Here is a 24,265-nt window from a genome sequence, read left to right as displayed (position 1 = left end):
CAATATAGTATGTTCTGATTGACAGATAGATTCTCACAGAGAGATCAGGGCTGCTCTTCTTGGTTCTGCTCCAGTACCTCTGAATCCCAAACCCAGCCCCCAGCGTGTCAACGATCCAATGTCGATATGACTCCCCTTGAACCCTGGACATCCTCATCCCTATTGCTGTGTGTTTCATGTACAGTATGCACATTTCCAGAACAGCACTGTGGCTCCAGCCAGGAGAATGAATCTGATCTAATACATCCCCCTTCTTCATCTATTCCTGAGAGTTAGTCCCCCCAGAGTCAGCTAATCAGCATCCCAGGTTGGAGGCCTGCTGTAACTATTGAGCTGTGAGCAGTGTTGGACTGCAACAGGTGTGCATCTCCACTCAGAGTGGGCTGTGAGGGGTCTTGGCGGGCTCCTAGCCCAGGTCAGTGGGGGGGTATCTGGGTCTGCGTCGGGCTGAGGGAGGTGGAGGCAGAGATGGAGGCTCTCTACTGTGCATTATCGTTCTCTGCCCCATCTCCCTCCCTCTCCATGTCCAGGCCGGGTCTCTCTATCTGTCTATCCCCTGAAAGGCCGGGGCGGGGGCTTGCCGATCTCCACAGAGATGTTGGTGTAGAGAGGGTACTTCTTAAACTGGAGCACGCGGTACGTTAACGTGCTGATCCCGTCTCTCTTCATAGTGTTCTTGGTGTTCTGGATCTTATTGAATCTGGAGAAGATGAAGGGAAAAGTCATTATTATTATTACAGGGAAATGTTATCATTGTAGCAAGCAGTGAAATGTTACTGTATGTTTGACTTTTTCATCATTGTGGCTAACATACTGTACAGGATGGTTTTGCATGTTTCTTGTTATTCCCATATTGGACAATAGATGGTGATGTGGGCATGTATTGGAACTCAGAGGACACATACAGGAATCATCCAGCTGTAACAGTCATCCATTGTCCAATGCCAAGGCCGCAATGCCCAATGGTTTTCTCAGATGTCCTTTTACTGTTTGAGAAAGCCATGGATAAACTGCCTCGGTAGCTGTGTGCTGCGCATATCCAATCTTCAAAGAAAAGTAAAATGGCTCAAACAAGATGTATTTTTATGTGCTTTGACATTAACCCACTACGACACAATCCAAGTCAACCCAAGAAGAACCCAGCAGCAGCAGCTAAACAGAGATTTCTATAGACACAGATCTATTCAGGAATCTACATTCAAGCTAAATTACTTTTAGGCTATGTGCCCTTTAAATGACAGGGTAAAGAGTGACAGAGAGAGAGGGGGGAGAGATGTATCTATAAAGAGGAGAGAAGATTAAAAGCCTGACTGTGCTCTACTACTGTACTTAATCAGTCTCTCAATGATCTCACAATGAGGCCTGTGTTGGAGAGATCTGAGATATTCTCACATATTACTTAAATATGGACTGTAATAGTGGAAAACGGCATCTCTCAGAGTAAGGAGTCACACTAAAAGCTTCCCTAATTCATGGTTTGGTGCCTACTTATTTAGGCAAGGCAGCAGGCAAAAAAGCCATAAAACCACCACTTAATATGAGATGATTTATGATTGGATATTTGATGATGACGCTACTCTGGAAGGAGGAAGCCTTGTATCCACTGATTTAATATGCATGAGCCCCGGTGCACGGAGGTGCTAACTAATCTTTTGGACTTGAGATGAATGGTAGGCTTTCTTCTTTTGGCATTCCTAATGTCTCATTACCATGTCTAAACCACATCTCCTACTTCCTACTGACCAGACAGAGCAGGGTGGGGCCAGTAACAGAGCTGTAGAGGTAGTCAACATGAATCAACAAAAACATCCATGTTGGTAAACAGTAAACACTGGCCGCAGTAGGAGATTAGAACCACTCTCTCCTGGGTACACTGACGGATGCCCTGGAAAGTGTGGAGGGTAAGATTGGTTTTCTAGCAGAATCTGCATAATTATGGTAAACAAGGCTAATTTGTTGAGCTAAGAGTAATTTTGGAGGCATAATGCTTTATCATGCGAGGACAGGTACAACATAATAATCAGAGTGCAAGGATAGAATAATTAGTTTTTTTCAGGAAATAAAACAGTTTTTAGAGACAGTGACTTAAAAAAATACATATATATTAATATTTTTTATTAGGATCCCCATTAGCTAACGCCATAACGCTAGCTAATCTTCCTGGGGTCCAACACCAATTAACAAGACATTACAAACAACCACAATCAAGACTTCACAAACATTCAACAAGTAGACAATACAGGTAATTAAAATACCTGACAGGAAACACATTTAACATTCATTTGATGCTTTCTACTTCCTGTCCAGTCATATGGTCTATCACATTAGATGTTCTTTCTATTTGTTGTCCGGTCATATGGTCTATCACATTAGATGTTCTTTCTACTTCCTGTCCAGTCATATGGTCTATCACATTAGATGTTCTTTCCATTCATACGGTCTATCACATTAGATGTTCCAGTCAGTACGGTCTATCACATTAGATGTTCTTTCTATTTCCTGTCCAGTCATATGGTCTATCACATTAGATGTTCTTTCTATTTGTTGTCCAGTCATATGGTCTATCACATTAGATGTTCTTTCTATTTGTTGTCCAGTCATATGGTCTATCACATTAGATGTTCTTTCTATTTCCTGTCCAGTCATATGGTCTATCACATTAGATGTTCTTTTATTCTTTTCTTGAAGGTGGATTTACTTTTTGCCTGAGAAATATGGATGGTAAAGAGTTCCGTTCAGCTATGGCTCGATATAAAACTGTAGATTAAGGCGATTTGTCCTTGGTTTGGGTTGTTTTAGATGCCCTGAATTTGCCTGTCTGGTTTGGTGGTTATGCGTGTTGCTAGTATGTACGAACCGGACTGAAAAATACTGTGTTTTAAAAAAAATATAACATTCAGAAGAAAATCAGAAGACTGGATAGTAAATTGTTTTAAACGTGAAGCCATGAGGGATTCTGATGCATTTGGATAATATTCATGCGGTTAGAGCAATGAAGAGAATCTGGCAACACTGTTTTGAGCCATTTGGAGCTTTTTCATATCTTTCTATGCTGCAGATGACCATATAACTGGACAGTACTCTAAGTGTGATAGGACCAGGGATTGACCATATAACTAGACAGTACTCTGTGTGATAGGACCAGGGATTGACCATATAACCAGACAGTACTCTAAGTGTGATAGGACCAGGCATTGACCATATAACCAGACAGTACTCTAAGTGTGATAGGACCAGGCATTGACCATATAACCAGACAGTACTCTAAGTGTGATAGGACCAGGGATTGACCATATAACTGGACAGTACTCTGTGTGATAGGACCATGGATTGACCATATAACTGGACAGTACTCTGTGTGATAGGACCAGGGATTGACCATATAACCAGACAGTACTCTGTGTGATAGGACCAGGGATTGACCATATAACTGGACAGTACTCTGTGTGATAGGACCAGGGATTGACCATATAACCAGACAGTACTCTGTGTGATAGGACCAGGGATTGACCATATAACCAGACAGTACTCTGTGTGATAGGACCAGGGATTGACCATATAACCAGACAGTACTCTGTGTGATAGGACCAGGGATTGACCATATAACCAGACAGTACTCTGTGTGATAGGACCATGGATTGATCATATAACTGGACAGTACTCCAAGTGTGTTAGGATTGACCATATAACTGGACAGTACTCTGTGTGATAGGACCAGGGATTGACCATATAACTGGACAGTACTCTGTGTGATAGGACCAGGGATTTGACCATATAACCAGGGATTGACAGTACTCTGTGTGATAGGACCAGGGATTGACCATATAACTGGACAGTACTCTGTGTGATAGGACCAGGGATTGACCATATAACCAGACAGTACTCTGTGTGATAGGACCAGGGATTGACCATATAACTGGACAGTACTCTGTGTGATAGGACCAGGGATTGACCATATAACCAGACAGTACTCTGTGTGATAGGACCAGGGATTGACCATATAACCAGACAGTACTCTGTGTGATAGGACCAGGGATTGACCATATAACCAGACAGTACTCTGTGTGATAGGACCAGGGATTGACCATATAACCAGACAGTACTCTGTGTGATAGGACCATGGATTGATCATATAACTGGACAGTACTCCAAGTGTGTTAGGACCAGGGATTGACCATATAACTGGACAGTACTCTGTGTGATAGGACCAGGGATTGACCATATAACTGGACAGTACTCTGTGTGATAGGACCAGGGATTGACCATATAACTGGACAGTACTCTGTGTGATAGGACCAGGGATTGACCATATAACTGGACAGTACTCTGTGTGATAGGACCAGGGATTGACCATATAACTGGACAGTACTCTGTGTGATAGGACCAGGGATTGACCATATAACTGGACAGTACTCTAAGTGTGTTAGGACCAGGGATTGATCATATAACTGGACAGTACTCTGTGTGATAGGACCAGGGATTGACCATATAACTGGACAGTACTCTAAGTGTGTTAGGACCAGGGATTGACCATATAACTGGACAGTACTCTGTGTGATAGGACCAGGGATTGACCATATAACTGGACAGTACTCTAAGTGTGATAGGACCAGGGATTGAATCCCCTGATTCAGTGTGCTAGATGTTACATACTCTGAAAATGTTCTTGTAACAGCAATTCCCTTACCCATCTTAATAACAATATAATCTATGTGTTCTGACCATGATAAAGCTGCGTCCTAGTAGTTTCATTTTTTCTCACTTGCTCTACATGCGTTCTATTCATCAACAAATTGAATTGGGGATCATCAGCAAGAATATATCTTGAACCAAATACAGTACATTGAGTTTCAGGAACAATACACTGTTGTTCTTCTTGTGCATCCTTCCTCTATGTACTACACACCACAGGAGCTTGGTGGCACCTTAATTGGGGAGAACAGGCTCGTGTTAATGACTGGAGTGGAATCAGTGGAATGTTATGAAATACATCAAACACATGGTTTCAGGTGTTTGATGCCATTCCATTTGAGCCGTTCCTGCCATTATGACGAGCCGTCCTCCCCTCAGCAGCCTCCTGTGCTACACACATCATAATTGACGAGTATATAGGCTTATTATGACCTTATTATTAAAACATCAGAGGCTTTAATATCTTAACTCCAGTGAACCGGGCTAAAGGCCCTAAACATACTGATCAAAGCACCTTAAAACTCCTCATTTAATACCCAAGAATAAAGAGGAAAAGTTCAACAGCTCCAGCCCAGTAAATACGCTGGCAGAATGTTGAGCAGTGCACTCTCTCTAAAAGGTTTGGCTATAAAAACCCAGGTCCTTTCAAGGCCTTTCTACTTTCCTCCATTTTAAAACCCAAATCTCTTAGTATACGAATCAAAACACTCTTCAAATAATCCCCACAGCATTTTAATGAGGGACAAACATTTTTTTGGGGGGGGGGGTTTCCCTAATAGGGCTTTCTCTGTCTCTCTTTCCTCTTCAAGACATGAATGAATAATTTATTAGCCCCAAACAAATTGTATACATGGCACCTCAACTTTCGCTAAATCCGAGGCTCATGGATCAGAACCAAGTCAGGCTGGAGAATAAATAAAGCTTTGTTAGAAATGCCAGTCAGCGGATGAAGGGCTATCTATCTGTCTGTCTGTCTGTCTGTCACACAGTACGTCAGTGACAGATTCAATCAACCTAGTCATTGTCCTGTTGGAAGGTGAACCTTCGCCCCAGTCTGAGGTCCTGAGCTCTCTGGAGCAGGTTTTCATCAAGGATCCCTCTGTACTTTGCTCTGTTCATCTTTCCTCAAACCTGACTAGTCTCCCAGTCCCTGCCGCTGAAAAACATCTCCATAGCATGATGCTTCACAGTAGGGATGGTGGCAGGTTTCCTCCAGGTGTGACGCTTGGCATTCAGGCCAGAGAGTTCAATCTTGGTTTCATCAGACCAGATAATCTTGTTTCTCATGGTCTGAGCGGGCTGTTATGTGCCTTTTACTGAGAAGTGGCTCAGTCAGAGTGACCATCGGGTTCTTGGTCACCTCCCTGACCAAGGCCCTTTGGCCGGTCGGCCAGCTCTAGGAAGAGTCTTGGTGGATCCAAACTTCTTCCATTTACAGTTTTTCTCAGTCGCTTTGGTGCATTTCTTAGATCAAAAGTGCAATTCTTGAAACTACTTGTACAAATTCCAAATCATCTAGTCACATGTGCACATCATTAAAGCCATTTCTTATTCCTTTGAACAAATTGCAATTGATAATGTACAAGTGTCAGCTTTTTCTACATTATCAATTGCTCATGTCATGTTGATCAAAATATAGTAGATGGTTCTGTGTTGAATAGTCTTACCCCTCAAAACATCTAGGCATTAGTTCCTTGCATAAGCCATTACATGCAAAATTGTTGAACTATTTGTCATAAACTGTGAAGCATAGTTTTACACATTTCTATTAGACCTTTTGTACAAAAACATGAATTGATGAATCGTGCAGGTGAAATTGACCCTCACTCATGAAGGAATGTAAAGTGTTAGTTCAACCAACAATCAACCAGTTGTCTAAATTGCTCAAAGGTGCAGCTCATGAAGAATCAATTGTCAAGCATATATAGACAGACCACAACACAGAATTGCAATTTTCCAAAAATGGCTGGACCAGGAAATGAACAGGGTCAACAGCCAAGAGGAGGAAGAGGAAGAGGAGGAGCAGGGATGCGTGGAAGGCAAAACACAGGAAGAGGTTGAAGAGGACATAGGCGCATATCTGATGACATAAGGGCCACTATTGTAGACCATGTTGTCAATCATGGCCTTACAATGGCTGAGGCGGGTCGAAGGGTGCAGTCGAATATTGGGAGATCAACCGTGTCCTCAATAGTTCAAACGTTTTGAAGAGAGAACAGGTATGTCCACCAATGTACAGTGCACTGTTACTGTATATAAGCAGTATACTGTATACTTCCTACAATGCTTCATATTACAGTAGTCCACTTGTATTTCACAGCATACAGAAATATACTCTATACACATACATACTGCACCTTACATGCACCCACCTGTATGTTTTACAGTAAAATGTGTGTTCGCATAGTTTTTGTCTATGTGAAAGTGTGCGACGCATCACTGCATTTTCCCCCACATAGGACTGCAAGATTACCTCAAACCGGTGGCAGAGGACGCCTTTTCACACCTCAACAGGAGGAGGCTATTTGCACCATGGTCCTAGCAAACAATGCCATGATACTCAGGGAAATACAAAGGACCATTATAGAAGACAACGATGTCTTTGAAAACATCCATACGGTTAGCATCTCAACCATCAACAGGGTGCTGCATAGAAACCAGATGAGTATGAAACAGCTGTACCGTGTACCATTCCAAAGGAATGGGGACAGAGTTAAGGAGCTACGGTACCAGAATGTACATATATCTATGTAACTACTTTAGAGCAACATTTTATAGTGATACATAGTACAGTAAGCATAAACTGCACACATTTCCATTGCTGTGGAAGGAACATGCAATATATGTATATTTTATGTCACTCTTCCTTACCAAAACAAATTCAACTGTGTGTTCTGGGATATAGCGTATAATGGAGTTGGAATCAAGTGAACCCTCTCACAACTTTGTATACGTGGATGAGGCTGGCTTCAACCTGACCAAATGCAGAGGGGGATCGGAATATCATCGGTCACAAAGCTACTGTGGATTTGCCAGGCCAACGGGGAGGAAATATCACCATATGTGCTGCTATTTGGGTGCATGGTGTCCTAACCCATATCCCCTTTATAGGGCCATACAACACCCAGCATCTACTCAACTTTTTAGAGGCTCTCTACAGGGCTCTCATCCCTGATGATGAGAGGGGTCTGTTTAGAGAGGATTTGCCAAAGTATGTGGTCATTTGTGATAATGTGAGTTTCCATCGATCAAACATCATAAGGCAATGGTTTGTGACCCACCCGAGGATGCTCATAGAATTCCTCCCACCTTATTCACCATTCCTTAACCCAATTGAGGAGTTCTTTTCAGCATGGAGGTGGAAGGTGTACGATCGTCAGCCACACACACAGATGACCCTGCTGGCTGCAATGGATGCAGCATGTGAGGACATCACAGTAGATGTCTGCAGAGGATGGATAAGGCATTCCAAAAGATTCTTTCCACGTTGCATTGGAAGGGGAAATATCCGGTGTGATGTGGATGAGAATATGTGGGCCGACAGACAGGAACGTCTGGATGTGTAGAGACAGCACAACAGTGCTGCGGGCAAAGTTGTGCCTTAGGGGTGGTTTCCTGTGTTTCTTTCTCATTTAGTTTTTTTTCTCCTTTGTGCCCCTTGGGTTGTCCAGTCTCTTTCAATCAATAACCCACATACAGTAATATGTAAATAGTACTGTTGAAATTGATATATGCCATAGAAGTGCAGCCTTATGCATTTTCAATACAGTAACTGTCATCCAAACTGTAGCCTAAGTTTACATCAGGTAATACTGTCAAAGTACACAGTTACATTGGCAACATGCCTAAACATTTTGACGACCTTGTTCGTGAACAATGACTCAGTGACTTATCATTCTGATGACACTGACATGATCATTGGCATTAATATTTACTTTTGAGATGTACTAAGGATTTTTAGTGACTGACTAGCTTTAGAAACATATCTATTGTATATTGCAGTTTGTACAAATTGTTCTGAGAAATGCACTTATTATTTTGCACATGTTAGGGATGATGTGAAAAATGCACCAAAGCGACTGAGAAAAACTAACTGTGGGAGTTTATACATTTTCAAATCATGTCCATTCAATTGAATTTACCACAGATGAACTCCAATCAAGTTGTAGAAAAATCTCAAGGATGATCAATGGAAACAGAATGCATGTGAGCTTAATTTCGAGTCTCATATCAAAGGGAATAATTATGTAAATAAGGTTCTGTTTTGTTTGTTTTTTAACACATTTGCAAACATAAAAAAAAACAGTTTTCACATTGTCATTATGGGGTATTGTGTGGAGACTGATGAGGAAAAAAATAAAAGTCATCCATTTTAGAATAAGGCTGTAACATAACAACATTTGGAAAAAGTATTTGCAAATGCACTGTACATACACTACACTACAAAAGTATGTGGACACCTGCTAGTCAAACATCTCATTCCAAAATCATGGGCATTACAGTAACACTGAGTTGGTCCCCACTTTGTTGCTAGAACAGCCTGCACTCTTCTGGGAAGGCTTTCCGCTAGATGTTTTGAACATTGCTGCGGGGACTTGCTTCCATTCAGCCACAAGAGCTTTAGTAAGGTCGGGCACCACAACCCCAGGTGTTAGATGGAGTTGAGGTCAGGGCTCTGTGCAGGCCAATCAAGTTCTTCCACACCGATCTCGACAAACCATTTCTGTACGGACCTCGCTTGTGCATGGGGGCATTGTCATGCTGAAACAGGAAAGGGCCTTACCCAAACTGTTGCCACAAAGTTGGAAGCACAAAATCATCTACAATGTCATTGTATACTGTAGCGTTAAGATTTCCCTTCACTGGAACTAAGGTGCCTAGCCCGAGACCATTATTCCTCCTGCACCAAACTTTACAGTTGGCCCTATGCATACGGCAGGTAGCGTTCTCCTAGCATCCTCCAAACCCAGATTCGTCCGCATGACTACCAGATGGTGAAGCGTGATTCATCACTCCAGAGAATGCGTTTCCACTGCTCCAGAGTCAAATGGCGGTGAGCTTTACAGCCAATGCTTGGCATTGCATATGGTGATATTTGGCTTGTGTGCGTGCGGCTGCTCGGCTATGGAAACCCATTTCATGAAGCTCCCGACGACGTAGGCAATTTGGAACTCGGACAGCAACCTAGGACAGACGATTTTTACGCACTGCGCGCATCAGCACTCGGCGGTCACGTTCTGTGAACTTGTGTGGCCTATCACTTTGCAGCTAAGCCTTTGTTGCTCCTAGACATTTCCACTTCACAATAACAGCATTGACAGTTAACCGGGGCAGCTCTAGCAAGGCAAAAATTGGACAAACTGACTTGTTGAAAAGGTGGAATCCTATGACGGTGCCATATTGAAAGTCACTGAGCTCTTCAGTAAGGCCATTCTACTGCCAATGTTTGTCTATGGATATTGCATGGCTATGTTCTCTGTTTTATACACCTGTCAGCAACGGGTGTGGCTGAAACAGCCGAAACCACTCATTTGAAGTGGTTTCCACATACCTATGTGTGCAGGGTAGCAAGGTAGCTACATCTCTTATACATATGTTATAAGTAGGGTGACCACATGTCCTGGATTCTGTCGGACAGTCCCATATTTTGTCCCTTTGTCCTGCACCAAACAATCATGTCCCACATTTTATCAACACATTCAAACGCCACTCATTTACAAAAAAAAGGCCGATATGTCCCGTATTTCAGTCAGACGTTCTTACCTGCATCTTTTGCAGCAGGGAGGAAGAGGCAAAGCGAGAGGTTTCACTCTCACCAAAATTAGCCAAAATAAGCCCAACGTGTTTCTATGGGCTTATTTTGGACCTAAACTTGTCGCCTGCCTTCCCATCTTTGGGACAACCACTGCCATAGTTAGGGCGGAGACATGAGCACCTCGTCATAATAGATCTGTTTGCAGTCATGTTGCATTTTTTGACAAGATGTATATCATCAGGATGTGGTACTGGGGATGTTAAACACTTCTCCAATCGTTGTTGAGATCTGATATTCTGCTCAGCGCAAATTGAGACGTAGGCCAATGTAATATTGTCAATCAATCATATTCGTCAAATCTTTTAGGTCTAAATTCCAGCGAAACTTAGAAAGAACATTTAACTACTTACAAAAAGCCTGCTTCTGACGAAGAGCTACAAAAGTAAGTAAATAGCCGTATTAGACAAGATATTGAAAAGATATTAGGTGATTTCGTTCAATTTGTGAGGCTCTCCATGCTCATTAGTTGCTCATTCAACATATTTGCTGCTACTTCACTCAATCCCGGTTTCTGCATAACTACATTTTGCGCGAGGCAAAGGAGTAGCCTATAGTTGTGTTTCAACTAGCATGTTTTTATTCCCTGTAAAGTACACCACTGTTGACCAGGGCCCTGAGCCCTATGGGCCCTGAGCCTGAGCCCTATGGGCCCTGTTCAAAAGTAGTGCACCATGAAGGGGATAGGGTGCCATTCAAGATGCATCATGTTGATTGGGATTGCATGGTAAGTACTTTGATCATGTATCAACCCATCAACTTGTCACCACACAGCCACAAGCCAAACAGACAACAGCATGCTTCCCTGGCTCTGTCAGCACAGCAAACCCCTCTTACATCAACGTGTTTCAATACATTAGGCAGTCATAGCCGTGGGAAGTAGTTTGGGGGTGGGGGTGCTGCAATATTTTTTGGGGGTTGCTGCAGAGGAAGAGGTTTCGCTCTCGCCAAAATCAGTACAAAATATATCGATCGTATTATTATAAAAAACATGTATTACATATTTTTTTTTATTCATATTTTTTATGGTGTGCTGCAGCAACCTCAGCACTCCTACTTCCCACGGCTATAAGCGCAGTAACAACAAATTCCTTTTAATTCAGTTATTCTCTCATCTCCCATGGAAATTAGTTTATCACGCTCTCGAGCTTGAGATGCAAGGGGTCTGCATTGGTTCATTATTTGTATGTATGAGGCACTCGTCAGAATGATTGTTGTTTTCTGTGGCTGTTATCTTCGCACACTGGGAGTCCTAGGGACTGGGAGTTCATGGAAAACGAATAACAAGAGTAGCCCAAGGATTAAATGGCTACCCGTGGTTTTTTGGCCTTTCTATCATGGTAAGAGCCAGCTAGGGGGTTAGATGTGATCAATAAAAGTCTGTAAATTCTACAGTGAGTCCATTCATGCTATGCAATAACTGTTTTGCAAATTGCAGCTCAGCTCTGTAGGGTTCTGAGGTTTAGGAACAATCACAACTAACAGTGCTGCATATAGCCATGCTGTTATCGATCTGCTCTTTTTAGAGTCATCGATGGGTTGGCTATTCATGCATGAAAGAGCCCTCTTAGCAGTGAATAAATAGTGATAATCAATTTCTATGAGGTGTTATTTTCCTGCCAAATCTATGGGATGGGCCATTCATTTTAGAGCAGCCTTCAACCGTAAGATGGTAGTATAATGTGTGACTGTGAGACAACCTTTATCAAAAAGACAACTTTGGTAACTGAGCAAACAATAGCTAGAGAACCTACACTTTCTGTACATTCTATAGTTAGAATGAATGTTGTGTTTAGGGAGGAAAAGATAGCCTGGTCCTAGATCTGTTTGTGCTGTCTTGCCAACTTCTATGTCATTGTTCGCAAGACAGCACAAACTGATCTGGGGCCAGGCTAGTGTCTAGGGAGGAAAATATAGGAATCAAAGGCAAACCTTTGTGGGTTGGGTTCATTGTGCTTGTCTCTTTCGTGTTTGATCATCCTGTAGCGGCCAATCCGGACATCCGGTCTAACCACCTTCATCCCGTTGAGGGTGATCCTACAACAGAGGAGTCATGCTTTAGAAAGAATCAGTTAGAATGTGCATCCCAAATGGAAGCATATTCCCTACATAGTGCACTACTTTTGCCCAGAGCCCTATGGGCCCTGGTCAAAAGAAGTACACTACATAAGAAATACTTTCGGTTGCCAATTGGGAAGTCATAACTGCTCCAAAGCAGCTGTAGCAATGCCAGCCATGACGAGACACTGTAATAGCAATCTCGAGTTAAGCTTCAGCTGTAATGCAACAAAAATGGGGTAAAGCAAGGCACTGACTGTAGACAACCAATCTGTACAAACTAAAGCCTATCCTAGACCTAGATGGAGGAAAATAAGAAATGATATTAATTGACGCAGCAACATGGAACCGTGTGTGTGTTTGGGTGTTTACAATGTTTGGTCCCCAAGATGGGATGAAATGGTTTTATTTCACTCTGTAATGCTCTGATTCATTCTAAATCTCCTGTGTTATTGGTGCAGCCATGCCTGACAGTTTGTATCTGTGGGCCTCGCACTTACTGACTGACAAACAAACGGTAAAACACATTGCTTCTGCATCCCGCCATCAAAGCCTCATTAGCCCAGATGAGAAGAAAATGCCAAGCGAGTCAAAGAGAACATTTATGAAAACAAATTCAGTAGAACAGATTGAAGAGAATCCAGGCTCTTCCCATTAAATGTCTCTTAGCTTTCCTGAAGAGACCAGCCTAAGCCTCCATGCTAACTGTCTTGGAAAACAAAGCCATTTGTTTGAGTAAAATGCTGCTTCCAGCTGCTTGATTGCTTGAAGAATGAGGTCATTATAATATCCCCCTTGCCTCTTTATCTGTGTGAAGCCCCTGGATAAAAGAAATGACCCTCCCTGCATTTGTCATTTGAGCATCACGTTGCTCCAGCTGGGTCGCTAAGCTAGCTTCTGCCTCTCTCTCTGAACTTCCCTCTTTCTCTGGAGTACTTGGAGATCAATAACATAAAAACTGGGTGTTTGTGCGCACGTGAGTGCGTGTCTGTCTGTCTGTCTCTGTGTGTGTTTGTGTCCGTGTGTGTGTACAGTAAGGGTGTTTCTGTTGTGTTAGAGTGTGTGTGTGTGTTTTCTGCAAGTAACAACAGCGAGAAGGTTTGGTAATACATAATGCAGAGAGTGAATTCAAAATATTCCCCTTGTGTATTCTTGACCCAGAAACAATAGCACTAAGGATTACCTGTTTAAAATAATAGGTTCAAATCAAATGTTATTTGTCACATGCTTCAACAGGTGTAGACTAACAGTGAAATGCTAACTTACGGGTCTTTTTTCAACAACGCAGAGTTAAGATTTAAAAATAAATAAATAAAATAGATATAGTGAACCAGTGAATAACAAATAACAATGACGAGTAAAAATGACATGGATATTTACAGGGAGTACCAGTACCGAGTTGATGTATGAGGTATTTGAGGTAGTTATGTACATATAGTGGCGGAAGGTAGCCTAGTGGTTAGAGCGTTGGGCCAGTACCCGAAAGGTTGCTGGATCGAATCCCAGGTAAAAAATTTTGACAAGGTAAAAATCTGTCTTTCTGGCAGTTAACCCACTGTAGGGTTAAGACAGTAGCAGCAGTGGCTAGCTTGTTTAGAAGAACTGGATTGGGTGTCTGGGATGATGGTGTTGACTAGCCTTTTAAATCATTTAATGACTGTAGATGTGATTGCAACAGGGCAATAGTCATATAGGCAGGTTACCTAGGCGTTCTTGGGCACAGGGACTATGGTGGTAGGCTTGAAACAGACCGGGTCAGGGATAGGTTGAAAATATCAGTGAAGACACTTACTAGCTGGTCAGCGCATGCACTTAGTACTCATTCTGGTATTCAGTCTGGCCCCCCCGGCCTTGCAAATGTTAACCTGTTTAAAGGTCTTACTCACATACGCTACAGAGAGAGATCACAGTCGTCCGGAACAGTTGGTGCTCTCATGCATGGTTCAGTGTTGCTTGTGCCACTGACTTAGTTTGGCTTTAATTCCAGTTTAGCTACAAATGAATAACTGATATGTTAGATTCACGTCTCCATCTCAATCAAAAAGTTAAAGAATAGAATAGCACTAAACCGATTAAAACTTGAAATGCACTTTAGATAATATTTAACTTATATTTTTGGTTGAGATGGAGACGTGCATCCAACTGGAATTAAAGGTTGCCTAAGTCAGTGGCACAGATGGAATTATCCAAGCAGAGGATACATCTCCTTCTAATGTTGATATTTGGTTGGGTTGACAAACACCATTCAATATCACTAAATATCCTTACATTTGAAATCAACCAGAGCTTGAAACCCTAGGCATATTGTATTGTCTATTTTTAGTTGAATTCTGGGTTGATTTGAAACAATATTGATGACTTAGAAAATTCTATATAAGCCTAAATAGTATAATTTACGATATATGAGTGTTAAAATATGGTCACATTTAATGCTCTCTGTTAAACCTACCCTTTGGAATGACTTCGATAGAATCAGTGAATCTAATTCATTTTTAAGTGGAGATCTCTCAACAATGATTCTCACGATAGCACAGTCAGGGACAAATATCATAGCTAAGCAGGGCTGGGTTTGGTTAAAACCCTGGATGAGAGACCAAAGGGTAGCTATAGATAGATCAATTCTCCAGTAAGAGGTGCTGCCCAGCCTATTGTATTTTGTTCTGATAGAGGATATAATGTTGAAGATCAGACATTGTTTTAAAGGTACAAATTCAACATAAGGTTTGTTTATATTGAAATTTGGTTACCATGATGACATAATCCTGTGGTTGAAATTTCATCCTCAAAACAACCTGTTTACGTGGATTACTTTTTTTCAAATCCAATGTATTTTCCACGTAGATTCCATGTCACAATATGTTGACAAATTACATTAAAACAACATTGATTCAACCAGTTTGTGTCCAGTGGGATGGCTCTGGTCAAAATGAGTGTACTGTGTAGGGAATATGATGCCATTTGGGATGAAGCCTACTGTATGCAACAGGGTGGCATGTAGCCTAGTGGTTAGAGCGTTGTTCTGCCCTTGAACAAGGCAGTTAACCCACTGTTCCTAGGCAGTCATTGTAAATAAGAATTTGTTCTTAACTGACTTGCCTAGTCAAATAAAAATTCAACCAGAATAGGTAGGTTTACCTTGCTCATTTAGTGCTTGGCAGAAGCTACTAAAACTAACTGGCTCTGTGTTAAATAACATATACCTACATGATGATCATTCAGTCCAGCTGGAAACTGAGCTATTCAGTGACTTATTTGGCTTCAGGACATTCTGTAGTGTTCACTGTGGTTTCAAGGTATCAGGTTGAAAAAGCTTCAACCATCTGCAGTGATTTCAAGGAGATAAAGGGGCAGGCAGGGGGATGGGCACAGTCTCAGCTATATCTCCCAATCAATGGTTAGGCTTGGCTGGGTAATCCAGGTGTGAGTTAATCAATACTATGGTACTTAGTTTGCGGAGTAAGGTGAGGATGTTGGGTCCTTAAGGACCACCAAGTGTCTGAAAGAACTTTCAAGATAATTGATTGAACTAGATTGTTTTCTACCAAAAGAAGAATGGACAGACATCAGGAGGAGGTAAGGCATACATCCTTTTTTTTAACCATTTCTTTACTTTAGTACAAGTTGAAGAGTAAATATTTGGACACGTTCTGGGAATAGTCTTCACCAGAGACCTTGAATGATTGCAAGATGTAGTGTCCATGACATGAGCTGTACTGTATGAAACATGGGTCAACAACAAGGGCCTCTGACAGGTTTTCTTTGTAATTTACTGTTGTGTTTAGTCAAACGCCATGGGGATCCATGTGCTGCTGCTGCACCCTTCGACTCATTAGCTTGACTTCTCTCCTCCATGCCTTCACATGCTGCTGTCTCAGCCCAGCGAGCACACAAAATTGGCTCAATCGTATTGAACAGCGCTGTGTGCCAAGGATCTGTGGGCCCTTTCATTCTGAACCAGATTCCTTGAACTCCATCAAACCTTTTCTCTCAGAACTCTCAGAAGGGGCCACGATGAAGAGAGAGCATTGAGCGATATAATATAATACAAAGCGTTTTTGGTAGAAAGGAAAAATGAAAGGAAAAACAACCTTTCACAACATATTTTTTTTTAATATCTGTTCTTCACTCTGCTTTCAGGCACAATGGCATAACATGTTATTTGTTGAGAAGCAAAATATCTGTTTTCCTAAATTAACATTGCCCTTGAAAGCAAAGTATTATTCAGGTTTAGAGAAAGGAGAAGAAACAGAAGTAGTATCGTTATCAGTTGTGTGTATGGTTGACATTCCTGCAAAATGGTTTCTCTCTCTCAATACATACACATTGCAATAGTTGTTCCTTTGTTGACTTCCTTTGTATTCTCACATTGCCACTGATATCATTCACTCTCTGTGTACCTGTTAAATATTGCAACAAAAAATAATTGTTTTCCTGAGGCACAGTGGTAATTTTGATACAGATGTCTGGACAGCTAATTTGGCCTTGCGTGCCCTTTTGATTGAATTAATGAAGAATTTCTCTAGCTTTTTTCCCATTTCTCTCCAGCCTTTCTTAAATGCATTAGACTCATGGAGTCCAGGGGAATTGGAATCTGCGGCATTACCTCATCAGAACTGAAATGAATGGAGTGCTGCAGAGAATGAAGCCATTGGGGAGAGATGAGGAGATGAGTGGAACGAACCTGAAATCGCTCATGTTGGATTGAGTGTGTGCTCTGTCTGTCTTGCTGACTGCGGTGGTTCAAGCTCTGCTGCCTGCCTGCCCACTCTCTATCCACTCCCTCCTGTCTCCCTCTAATTAGAAATAGCCACACAAGGGCAATCGAGAAATGAGAATCCTGCCAAAGTTGGCATTTTTCTCCTGTATCTCCCCCTCTCTATTAAAAGCAGAACACAGTAGAGTGACACTGTGCACTATGTAAATGTAGAATAGATAGTGTCTGGACTGTTAGGTGTTTGTTAGGGAAAATCCTATGATAGTTAACGTATTAACGGACCACTTATGCCCATGAAATAGGCTATGACTTGTATATTTTTCAGTATCAGCCAGGTGTACGTCTAGGCCAGGGAGAGCACTTGCCACCAGACAGAGCCTGTCTGTCTGTCACAAGAGACAGTTGGAGCTCTGACAGTTAGTCACATTGTAGTAGAAGTAAATATGAGGGAACTAACTGTCCCTCCAGGTCCCTGTTTCACTGCACAGATGCTGACAGCCAAGGAGTTGCCCATCCAAGACACTGGATGGATCTGCTGCTCTTCAGTTGTACGTACATGCCCAGGAGGGGTGATAGAGAGAGTTTTTTAAAGTATCCTTCCATTCCAGTTGCTGGTCTCAGGGTGAATGGGCTCTACAGGAAGCAGGGAAAATAGTGTCATCTATCTGTTTCTCCAGTAATGCCACCATCACCTCCAGCTATTTCTGTCTACCCTTCCTTCCTTTACTGAATGAAACTGTATGGTGATGACGGAGCTCAGTGTCAACTCTATCTCCCAATCAATGGTTAGCCTTGCATGGTGTGAGATAATCAATACTATGGTACTTAGTAAACTGAGGATACTGGGCCCTTAAGGAACACCATAGAGTTCAATTAAGTGTCTGAATGTATATTCAAAATCATTTCATTATCTAGATTTTTTTCTAACAAAAGAAGGAGAATGGACAGACATCAGGAGGAGGCAAGCCCAAAACAGTCCATTAAAAAAACACCAGAAAATAACCACCCTCTTCCCTTTAACTGTTTATATGAGTGGGGGTAAATCAACCCAGGCATTTTTCCTGAAGACGTATGATTATTTTTTAAAAGTTGGCACCGTCTGTAACATGAGATATTCCCTCCAAGCAAATCATAAGGGATTTTCCCCTGCAGGTTCTGACAGCATGGCACAGTTCCAAAAAGCACTACAATAAACAAGGAACTCCCCACAATATTGTGCTACACTTCACACAAGGCTCTGAGTGCACTACCATGCATCACCACTAAGAGTGCTATGCTGTCACTGGAGTTACAGCACAGTATAGCCTCTGCAGTCTAACCAAGATATGATGTAAATAAATGACAAAATGGAAATGTCACAAAATGCACTTTGAGGTCTTAACACATGTTAATAGATTATGAATCATAGATTGGGGGCGGCAGGTAGCCTAGTGGTTGGAGTGTTGGGCCAGCAACCGAAAGGTTGCCAGATCAAATCCCTGAGCTGACAAGGTAAAAATCTGTCGTTCTGCCCCTGAACAAGGCAGTTAACCCACTGTTCCTAAGCCGTCATAGAAAATAGACTGTGTTATTAACTGACTTGTCTAGTTAAACAAAGGTACGAAAAATCATGATTCATAAAATGTATGTTTTGTCTTTACTGCTCTAACATTAACTATGGTTGGATTCTTGGTGACTGTGCTCTTCTGAACTACAATGTGTCAACACAGTAACACACTACTCCCCTTAATCACTCTAATCTGAGTTAGCCTCTCTCATTGCTGGAAGATCTGTTGTGCTACATCACAGAGTGTGTGAGGCATCAGCTATTATTACAATACGGGATTGTGAGCCAGTATGCCAGTGTCACATAGTGCACTCTAGGCAGGTGCAGTCCCTGCTTTAGGCTGAACCCACTGAACCTTACTGTCACAAAGGAATCAATCACTCTCTCTCTTTCTCTACAAGTCATAGGAGTCATTCCATGTCATTTCAGCAAGCAATGACACCCACCATCTCAGATAGTTCTGAAATCATTTCTGTAGATACAAACAGGTAATATTGGCATTCATTAAACATTATTTTGTTGAAATTGTATCTCATGGAAATGAATGTTGCTTCACATATTTTTAATATTTTTAATTTTAGCATTGTAATTTCAGATAATGTCCATAACATATCTAGCACTAATATTGGAATCATAGTGTTTCACAGTATTACTTACATGCCAGTGATTGTCTGTGATATTCGCCTATTGATTTCTCCCACCGGAGTGGCATTTGTTGCCAAATTGGGAAAGCTGTTATGACTTTGTGGCTGGGTTCTCTACATTACATGGTATGGAGAAGTAATACTACAAGCCATAGCTTCACACGACTTGTCAAACATAGAGAACTGGTATACTGGTTGTTGGGGTGGGATTGGCATAGAGTATGGGGGGTCCGTGGGTGGCTTTTGACATTTTGTTGCGATTCCTTCATGGCTTACTCATTGGTAGGAAGAAGTTTAGTCCAAATTGGATGTTGGGTACTATATTTATTGAATATTATCTGAATCCTATAAATTAAAATGGCATATTTGGATGCAATCAATTAGTTTAATTTCTCAGAGATCAAATTATATTTAAACAAAATAATGTTTCAGGAATGCTAATCGTATCTGTCACTAACTACAGAAACGATTTCAGAACAATCTGAGATGGTAGGTGTCAAAATCCTCTTTCTTGTGTTTTTTTTATGTGGAAGGACCCATATGCTAGCCTACAAAGAAGATGTGATTTTAAAGAGGGAAGAGTGCTGTCACTGACATCCCTTGGACCTCTGATCAACAGACTGTGGGCACGGCCTCAAAGCACTGAACAGGGACATGGATTCCCCCGAGCTGGGATTGTGTTGGCAGGCCCCAATTTGGGCTAGGATGCCATGTCCTGTAGCAGCTAGACCCAGGGAAAGGAGCCATCCCCACAGGGGCTGTAAGAGAGGGGGAGAGAAAGAGAGACACCAGCAACAGCCCAGGCCCCATCACTCACACATCACCATCTCGCTGAGTGCCTAGGGGAGAGACCAACAGCATCCCCCTAGGCACAGCTCAGTCTGGGGCTGTATCCCAAATGGTACCCTATTAACCAGAGCCAAAAGTAGTACACTATATAGGGAATAGAGTGTCATTTGGGACGTAGCCTGAGTCTATTCACTCTGCTGCAAGCTAGCCTAACACCATCATCATCAGTCCCCTCTCTGCCTGGCCATGAGATCCAGTGTATATTCAAGGACATTTCAAATTGCTTTATATAAAATGATATTAAAACAAGTGAGCCCTGAAAATATTCTAGATTTCAATGAAAGACAACCTTTATGCTTTTTTATACATGCTTATTTTAGCCTTTCACGCTCATGTATTGGCCTAAGCAGCAGCATGCAGGAGGATATCATCCCACATCATCCCACATCATCCACTGAAACAAAAATAGCTCTGTTGAAGGAAACATCTCAGGGGAAATCTTGATGCTTTAATGGATCAAATCTATTGCAGCTACTATCATGCTATTAAAGTTTTGACTGTCTGTGAGCTAGCAGCACTGCGAGAGAATGTGGTCGGGAAGGACAATGACATTCTATCTGGACATTCAGGAAAAAAGTATTTCAATGATAAAGTAAAGTGACAGGCCAGGCATACATTTTGCATTTAAAAAGACCTGTAGCTGTGCCTACTTCACTCTTTTAATACCTCATCTGTGCCTTTAGAATGTTATCAGCGTTAAATAATTCAAAGCTGTTAAAGTATAGCTGTTAAAGTAGCGATGACTGATTCTGCTCCGAGTGGCGCAGCAGTCTAAGTCACTGCATCGCAGTGCAAGAGTGCATCATTACAGGCTGTATCACATCCGGCCGTGATTGTGAGTCCCACAGGGCGGCGCACAATTGGCCCAGCGTCGTCCAGGTGTGGCCAAAGTAGGCCATCATTGTAAATAAGAATTTGTTTTTAACTGACTTGCCTAGTTAAATAAAGGTAAAAAATATTCTAACCAATATGCAAATGACTATCAGCTATGATCTAAGTGTCAAATAAAACGGCTGCACCATTCTTTTTCTGGTACTGTGCTGTGCTAGGATTGATGGGTGTTTTTTTTAAAAATATTTCTGCCATGCAGTCCTACCTGTTATAGATATCGTCATCCTCTCCTCCCCAGCCCCAGTACTCATTGGGGAAGCCATTGATCTTGAGAAACTGTTTTTTGCTCAGCCCAGAAACCCCGCCAAAGTACCCAGCGTAAGGAAGCCTGCAAGGGGAAAATAACTGTCAAAGCATTGAGGCGGTTGTCAGATTTGAGGTTCATTACAGATCCTGGCCTTTAAAAAAAACAAGCCTGTCAAATATGGATACGCTACTGTATTGCATTCAAGACAACTGAAAATTACAACATAACACCTTTTGTATTCATGCACTTCATGTGTATACTGTAAGAATGCGAGCAGAAGTAACAAAATAAAAATACATAAATGAACAATGTATTGTTTCTATAGCTACAGTAGCTCGGATTGCTTCAAAAGTTAAAGGGAAAACTTGATGTGAGGTGCTATTATTTATGCACATGACTTGAAGATTTGGAGATGGAGAGAGAGCCTTTCTACAGAGCCCCATTGTAATGTTCCACGGTGCAGAAGGTTAGCCGAGTATCATGGCGGGTGCCTGGAGTCTGCCTCAGGCCAGTGGTGAGTGTGTGTGTGTTTGTGACGTCAGACAGAGCCAGCGACAGGGAGCTTTATGTAAAAAGACAACAAGCAAAAAACTAATGAGGACATCTGCTGTAGCAGCAGCCTTCACACAAACAATATAGAGAAAGTGTTGTGTGTGTGTGTGTGTCCTTGTATGCGTGCATCCGTGTCTGTGTGTGCGTGCTTGCGTGCATGTGTGTTTCTAAGCAGCCTATTTGCTGGAGGATGTGTGAGCCATTAGAGAAAGTAATGTTGTAGCCAGGAGAAAGCCCCTCTAGTGTGAATTCCATACAGTTTAGAAATGGGATTATCATCACAGTTTATTGATATTAGCAGTCAACGCTGGTGCATTGAGGGACTTGGCATAAGATGTTTAGCAAAAAGGCTGCTTAGTCCACATGCACTGGATACAAAGCCTGGCTAGATGCTGAGGAATTGTGTTCAATCAATCTGTCATAAATTACACAGCAATTTGAATTGCATATCCAAGCAGGTAAAATGGCATTGGGGTGAATTTGTCTGTTAGGCATGAGTGTGTTCAGGGCTTTTTGTAACTATATTGCCAATTTGAAGGCTATAAAGTATGTGGATAGGGCTGAGTTAGATGTGGGCTCACTTTAACTCAGGCTGTGGGTGTCAGTGTACAGTAGGGGCAGGACACATTCACTGGATAAAGTTGTGGGTATTCAATTCGACATTAAAATGCTTGTGTTATCAACAGCAGGTAAAGTTATTCGTAAAATGATACCACCAAAAATATGTCTTGACTGCTGACATTAACAAAAGTGATATATAATAATGTGTTAGGATCGGGTTGCTCTTTGGCCCCATACAGAAAACTAAACCTCAGAGAGCGCTGGGCGGATTCCAATGAAAGACAGAGGGAAAGTTCATCTTAAAGTCAGTCAAATGAACTGGGGATGAGTCTCCAACAGTACTTTTGGTTACATCATCCTGAACAGATCACGTGTGCAGTCCCAAAACAATACCTTCAAACTTTTATATGAGGACTATCCCCTTTCCAAATGAATAAGCTTAAGATGGTAGGAGAATAGGCTCAGAAAATGAAAAACAGATTTATTTTAGAGTAAATATACATGGGAGTGAGAGTACACAATACAATCGACCTACCTAAAGCCAAACTTGTCCATAGCGATGGCAAAGTGTCGTGGCTGGTCGTAACAGTGGTAGAGGTTACGGTCGTCCATAGGGATGAGGTCCACGTCGCTGAAGATGAAGCAGTCATACTCTGCATCCTTCAGGGCCTCGGTGTAGCCCACGTTCAGGAGCTTGGCTCTGTTGAAGGTTTCCTCACCAAGCTGCAAGATAACACCGGGAAAAAAACTGGTCGGAAACTGATGGACACTGAGATTTAAGTGAATTCAGTTATATTTTTGCCATAGTTCATAATGAGTTCTGAAGGATGAATTTGCAAGCCTCAATTGAACGTGTTGATTGATGGTCTTGTTAGACCATGTTGTGCATAAGGACAGTTTAGACAAAGGTCCATGTTGTGCATAAGGACAGTTTAGACAAAGGTCCATGTTGTGCATAAGGACGGTTTAGACAAAGGTCCGTGTTGTAAAGAACTCCACAGGAATAATGGCCGTCATTAAATGTCTGACAACTAAAAATAAACAATGTTACGGAAAGAAAAATCATGCTTCGCTTATTTTGATTACAGGTCCAATCAGAGTGTCGCAGGTCAAGTACCGTACCAGTTTAAACATTTGAACTCATAATCTAGTTCAACACATAATCCCTTGTAATCCTGTAATACCTGAGATGCAACCAAATAATCCTCAGGTAAAATCTATTGTTACAAATCCACTGGCACTGGCATTCCAAACACGAGGAGACATGAGGAACACATTAACTTGGTACAAACATATCGCTGAGGACAGTTATCAGTAAAATGAGATCAACAAGGTCAACACCTTTGTTTATATATATTTTTTTGACAAGATTTCAACCTATATTGGCTTCATAAAAATCTGTTTTTAGATTTAACGTAGCTAAGAGCAGTATAATACATTAAAAACATATTTTTCGTCATTAAAAAGTAGGAAACAGGGCCTCCCGGGTGGCGCAGTGGTCCAGGTCACTGCATCGCAGCGCTAGCTGTGCCACGGAGGACGCATGGCTTTCGACCTTCGTCTCTCCCGAGCCCGTACGGGAGTTGTAGCAATGTGACAAGATGGTAATTACTAACAATTGGACACCACGAAATTGGGGAGAAAAGGGGGTAAAAATTAAAAACAAAAAAAAATATATTTTTATATATACATCCCTTGA

General features: G+C 41.8%; 1 protein-coding gene across 1 annotated transcript in view; it reads right to left on the bottom strand.

Moving 5' to 3' along the window:
• Window positions 1-254: 254 nt before the first annotated feature.
• The window catches only part of LOC115114420 (beta-1,4-galactosyltransferase 2-like), a 144,767-nt gene continuing 120,756 nt past the window's right edge, over window positions 255-24,265 (bottom strand). Inside the window, exons 4-7 of the mRNA XM_029642630.2 lie at window positions 23,102-23,289; window positions 21,412-21,534; window positions 12,437-12,541; window positions 255-700 (exon numbers count right to left, since the gene is read on the bottom strand). Coding sequence (XP_029498490.1) covers window positions 550-700; window positions 12,437-12,541; window positions 21,412-21,534; window positions 23,102-23,289 — 567 coding nt within the window. The 3' untranslated portion in view covers window positions 255-549. The remainder of the gene's footprint in view (window positions 701-12,436; window positions 12,542-21,411; window positions 21,535-23,101; window positions 23,290-24,265) is intronic.

Source organism: Oncorhynchus nerka, linkage group LG9b (assembly GCF_034236695.1).
Source record: "Oncorhynchus nerka isolate Pitt River linkage group LG9b, Oner_Uvic_2.0, whole genome shotgun sequence".
In the NCBI taxonomy this organism is placed as follows: domain Eukaryota; kingdom Metazoa; phylum Chordata; class Actinopteri; order Salmoniformes; family Salmonidae; genus Oncorhynchus; species Oncorhynchus nerka.
The sequence above is the reverse complement of the archived record's forward strand: the minus strand, read 5'-3'. Positions and strand labels throughout refer to the sequence as shown.